The sequence below is a fragment of the Bactrocera dorsalis genome, chromosome 5 (assembly GCF_023373825.1).
Source record: "Bactrocera dorsalis isolate Fly_Bdor chromosome 5, ASM2337382v1, whole genome shotgun sequence".
Classification (NCBI taxonomy): Eukaryota; Metazoa; Arthropoda; class Insecta; order Diptera; family Tephritidae; genus Bactrocera; species Bactrocera dorsalis.
In genome coordinates this window covers 44,586,777-44,592,057 of record NC_064307.1, presented here as the reverse complement: position 1 = coordinate 44,592,057, position 5,281 = coordinate 44,586,777, and the positions used below count along the sequence as shown (strand labels likewise).

The 5,281-nt window shown below is 36.0% G+C and overlaps 1 protein-coding gene across 1 annotated transcript; it reads right to left on the bottom strand.

Moving 5' to 3' along the window:
- Positions 1 to 427: 427 nt before the first annotated feature.
- LOC125778933 (uncharacterized) lies at positions 428 to 1,476 on the bottom strand. The gene has a single exon (XM_049458731.1). The coding sequence runs from the start codon at positions 1,307 to 1,309 to the stop codon at positions 554 to 556; it is 756 nt and encodes a 251-aa protein (XP_049314688.1). The 5' UTR covers positions 1,310 to 1,476; the 3' UTR covers positions 428 to 553.
- Positions 1,477 to 5,281: the final 3,805 nt, after the last annotated feature.

Here is a 5,281-nt window from a genome sequence, read left to right as displayed (position 1 = left end):
TGTTAAGAGTTGATCATCTACGACATATAATATAACGTCCCGCTTTAGGTTTTCAATTTATATTTGTACACGAATTTTCGCGTGGGCGTATATAGTACCACCACAAAACCCACTTATTTTTAATGCGCATTTTTCTTTTACACATTTTAAGTTATTTGCTACCGTAGCTCTGACCATGCAGCACTCACTGCACGTATCAATAAATGCCATTAATTGTTGACCGTTTACGACAACACATTGCTCAAAAATGTTATTCGTTATTGTTTCTCGCGCTATATTCGTTTTTCTCACTACGGTTTTCTTTTTCCCGCAATTTTCCGGTTCACTTTTAGGATGCACTTTATCGCAATCATTGCATCTTCGCCTGCGTTGTGGTTTAGGACATTTACTCGAAATATGTCCTTTTTCTTGGCAATTATAACAAATTACTTGTTTATTTATATCGCTAACACTTACGCTTTTCTAACTCTCAATGTGTTTCTCATATTTACCCGAACGCGTTGGAATGTTTTTGCTATAATCCGTTATTGCTTGACGAAATTCACGCATTGTTTTAAAACGAGTAGTGGCCATAGCCGTTTGTAGTTCGTTTTAACCCATCTCTAGCATATTTCACAATTGCAGACTCACTCAATGTAAATCGTTTCCCTAATGCACTCACGCGAAAGCAATAGTCTAATAAGTTTTCATTTGGCTTACGCACTGCCTGACTCATTTTGTAGTGTATGTCAGTTTCATCTGGTATGCAGCTGAACTTTTCGCACAACTTCTTTGAAAGTTCGTTCCAACTGGAATACAATTTGTCTGTCGAATTGAGCCAAATTTTCGCGGCGCCTTTAAGTCGGCTATAAACAGCCAACAACAAACACTTTTCTTCCCACTTATAGGCACTCATAGCACCATTAACTCTATCTACAAACTGCTTAACCGTGATTGACGATTCGGATGTTGGATCGAAGTCTGGTATCGTTTCTGCAATTTCTTTTACAGTATAATTAATTTTAGACGCCCCTGTACTAGGTGATTCTAAACGTGCTTGTTCCGCAAACGAATTTAAGTTACTCACGTTAGCACTCGGTGTCGTATTCGAATTAAACTGCATCAGCTGCAGCACCGAGGAAAACATTTCGCGCAACTCATTTATTTGATCTTGCAAATTCGTTTGTGTAAATTCTATCACGTCCGCACCAATCGCTTCACTTAGTCGCAAAATTAATTCATTTTTATGCCCTTCCGATTTTAAACCTCTTTCGCTAAGTAATTCTTTTATTTCAGATAATTTCAGACTACTGATTTTCACTACCGCCATTTTGATTATTTACGTTTGTTCGATTGTGTGTTTTTGCACAGAATTCTAATTAGAATTAAGTCGTTTTGTTTTGTTCATTAAAGTCGCACGTTGTCGTTACACTTACGCTTACATGTTTTCGCTACCGTTCAGGGATATAACTCGATTATCCTTTTTCGCTAATGGACAATTAACGTTCTGCCCGCTGTATTTGAATTCAACGTTCAACAAAATACTCGGAATGCCAGCGGAGCACCGACGCTTGCCCAGCGGAGTCTCAACAAACCGTTGCTCACGAAATTTCACAGTCTTATGCGCAGACTCATTCCAATTCTGACCTGTAAGGCTCTGAAAGGCTAGGATGGTACTTTGCTCCCCGAAAATGAATTGATAACACTTATTTAACAAATTATTTATTTGATGGAAAAGTTAATAATGAAATTAAAAGATATATTAATATTAAGTTAGAGTTATGTCGAACTCGTGCGCGTGGATATCTACTCGTGTCGCTGTGTTGCAATCAACTCGTTTGACAGTCGAGAGGAGGGTTGCCACCTTTCAATGGATAGATGTTCTTAATAAATTTAATAAACTTACTTGTTCTGCATGAATTATATGAAGTATTAGCAATTGTTTAAATAGCTTAGAAGCTGGAAGGATATTAAAAGTCCCATCCATTATATAAGTGAATTGCAAAGCGTTGGTAATTGTTGGTGACGCAAATATTGTGTATGAAAATTTTCCGGACAATACTGTATCAATATAAAATTTGCTTGCGTTGTTATGCCTTGATACACCAAAATGTTTATGGACGTTTGCATTGTTAAACACGGAAATAATATCTTGAAAATTAGTTGGAGCTTTTGGGAATTGTTCATGTTTTATATTAAAAAAAAAATCAACTGAAGGTGCTGCCTCTTTAAATTTCTTGCAGTTATCGTCAAAAATAGCACGGACGGATGACCTTTTCAATGGAGCTTCCTTTACTTCATTTTTAATATTATTCATTATTTCCAACTTCTTCAGAAATTCATTTTGTGGACCATGATTATGCACTTTACCTTTGTTCACTTTACGGTAATATTTGGTACTATTAAATTCAACAACAACTCCAACATTACAATTCTTCACATAACAATAATAATATTTCACATTATTTCTTTCATATTTAAATTTAAACACTTGCTGTTCTTCCTCGATACATAATAATTTGCTGGATTTTCTTATACCGGCTATTATATTATATAGACAAATAGTATCATCTGCCATTTCAAAATCCAAATTTTTTTCTAACACGCGGGAAGTAAAGAATTAATGTGTGTTGGATGATCGGCACGTGGTTGTAGCAAACATATGATGTGTATTGTCATTACATACTGTTATCGATATGCACTTCTGAAATGCAAGAGGGTTGCCAAAGTCAGTGTGACTTTATTACTCAGTTGACAGAAATATGATTATGGCCTTAGTGCTCATGTGTAAAAAAATGAGTATGGCTCTATTTCTTAACGTGCGGTGAAATAAAGCCATATGCCCCTATTTCCCCTCTTGTTGGGAAATAAAACCATATGGCTTTATTGCCTATGGCCTTATAGCACCCCACCGTATTTTCAACAATCGTCAATCCATTTTTAGAGATGGATACACCATCCTTGTCAAATTCTATTGACATGCCTGTCTCCTGCAGGCGCTTCACAGAAATTAAGTTTCCTGCAGCCTGCTTGGAAAATAGCACGTCTTCCAGCGTGATGTCGTATTCATTGCGCAATCGCACAATGCCACGCTTTGTTGCATAGATGTATTCGCCTTGCTTGGTAACAGCAGTTTTCAGTGGCGGCACCAACTCCACAGCATCAGTATAAAGCAGCTCATCGTTTATTAAATGGTCACTTGCTCCCGAATCAAGGATAAAATCACACTTATCCATTGCTTTGGTACTTTTCACTTTTACCATAAATGCGAAGTTGCGCTGCTTGCTTATGGTGTGGTGCTGGCTTGTTTATTTTCTTTGTTTTTATCATTTATTATTCTTTTATAATGAAAACAATCTTTTTTAATGTGACTTTCTTTGCCACAGTGATGACATTTAACCCTACTTTTAATATTTCCCTTAAACGGTTTCTTTTGTTTATATCCCTGCCTTTTAAATTAATTATTTTTAGAAGTGTTTGCTTTGTTTTTAACTACCGCATTCATAATTTTCGTGCTTGTGTCGTTACTATCATTTTTTATTTTAATCTCCTGGTCTAGCAATCTATTCTTCACAAAAGCTAAAGTTAAATTATCTTCAGATAATGTCTCTATTGCTGTGATGACGCCATCGTAAGATGAAGGCAATGTAATCAGCAAATGAGAGATCTTATCCATCTCTTCAGTTTTTGCTCCTGCTGCTAGTAACTCACTAATCAATTCGTCGAAAATGTTAAAATGGACAGTAGCGTCTTCTCACTCGATAGCTTGAGAGAAAGCAAACGTTTTCTAATTGCCAACTGCGACGCCAGACTCTTCCGTTCATATATAGCATCTAAGTTTCTTAGAATTTCACACGCCGTTATGTCGCTTGTGGCGAAATTAAGAAAAGCATCGCTTAAATATTCTATTAGCGTACTTTTCGCACAACGCTCCGCTTTCTTCCATTCCTCGTCTGCCTCATGAGTTGCACTATTATCAATTACTTTAAGAATATCCAGTTCAGCCAATAGAGCCCTAATCCTAAACTTCCATATCGCGTATTTCTCGCCATCGAACGCTTTGCATTGTCCATTGTATTTCATACACAAACACAGCCTTTCAAACTAATGCGTGGTACACGACCCGCTTCTTTGAAAAATGAATTTAACCAGAAATTGAAATATGCTATTTCACAATTAAATTTAATTTTCTTATTTATTGTTTCTTAGGCGTGGACTGGGCCCATAACCTGTTGTAATTTATACTCCTCAATATATATTAAAAACACAAGCTTTGTTTCTAGTTCAGTTATTTCTATCTTATATTTTATATTTTATATGCACCGCAGCACCAGCACCACAACTTAACTCACTCAGTATAGAAAAAGAAAAAGGGAAGAAAACAAAACAGTGTGACCGTAGTATACATTTCATGAAATACTTAAATGCTTGAATAAGTGTTGGTCAATGTTGTTTTTGTAGAAAAGAATAGGGGTATTCCAACAACAATTCTTGTAGTTGGGCGGAAATACAGTACGAACTCGGTAATCGCAACTAATAGAAATCTAGGTAGTTGCACTTATTGAGTTTGTTGCACCCAGCGAGGAAAAATATATAACAAGAAATATGACAAATAAAAATCGTTTATAGAAAGCTTATTTTTTTATTAAAAATTTGATTTTTTAAACATATCAGGTATTATTGTCTGCACTTTTTTCTTATTAAGGGTTTTTATTATAGCCCTTTCACGAAGCTCCTTCAGAAATATAATGTCTTTTATTGGAATATCGGTTTCCTCAGCCCACTGAATGCATGTGTTAAAAGATTGCATAGCAACTGATCCTTTCATTTTAGGATGTGGAATAACATCCGCTTCGCTATCATCAGAACTTTCAATTTCTACGGCTTCTTTATCCACTTCTTGATAAGCAGCACTTTCGTGCATCCATTCATTTAGCTCTTCATTTGTGAACAAATCATTTGGTGCAAGTTCTTGGAGCATTGATACAAGGATTGCGCGTTCATTTTCAATTTCTCTTTTTAGAATGCTGAGAGGAATATCGTCCTCTTCACTCCACTCAACATCTGGTTTCATTAACATATTCCAGCACTTGCGAATGGAGGTTGCTGACACTTTTTCCCATGAACTTGCAAGAAGACAGATAGCATGTCTTAAGTTGAATTCCTTTATTTTTTCTTCCAGATGAGTGGTTTTATTCCCTATTAAATGCTCCAAAAGACTTTTTTGTAATAGACTTTTGTTAAGTTAATAACGTTTTGGTCCACTGAGTGGAGAATCGCGGTACAGTTAGGTGGAAGACAC

Excerpts from the sequence above, each read along its gene's own strand:
- LOC125778933 (XM_049458731.1), bottom strand. The coding sequence starts at position 1,309 with ATGGCGGTAGTGAAAATCAGTAGTCTGAAATTATCTGAAATAAAAGAA.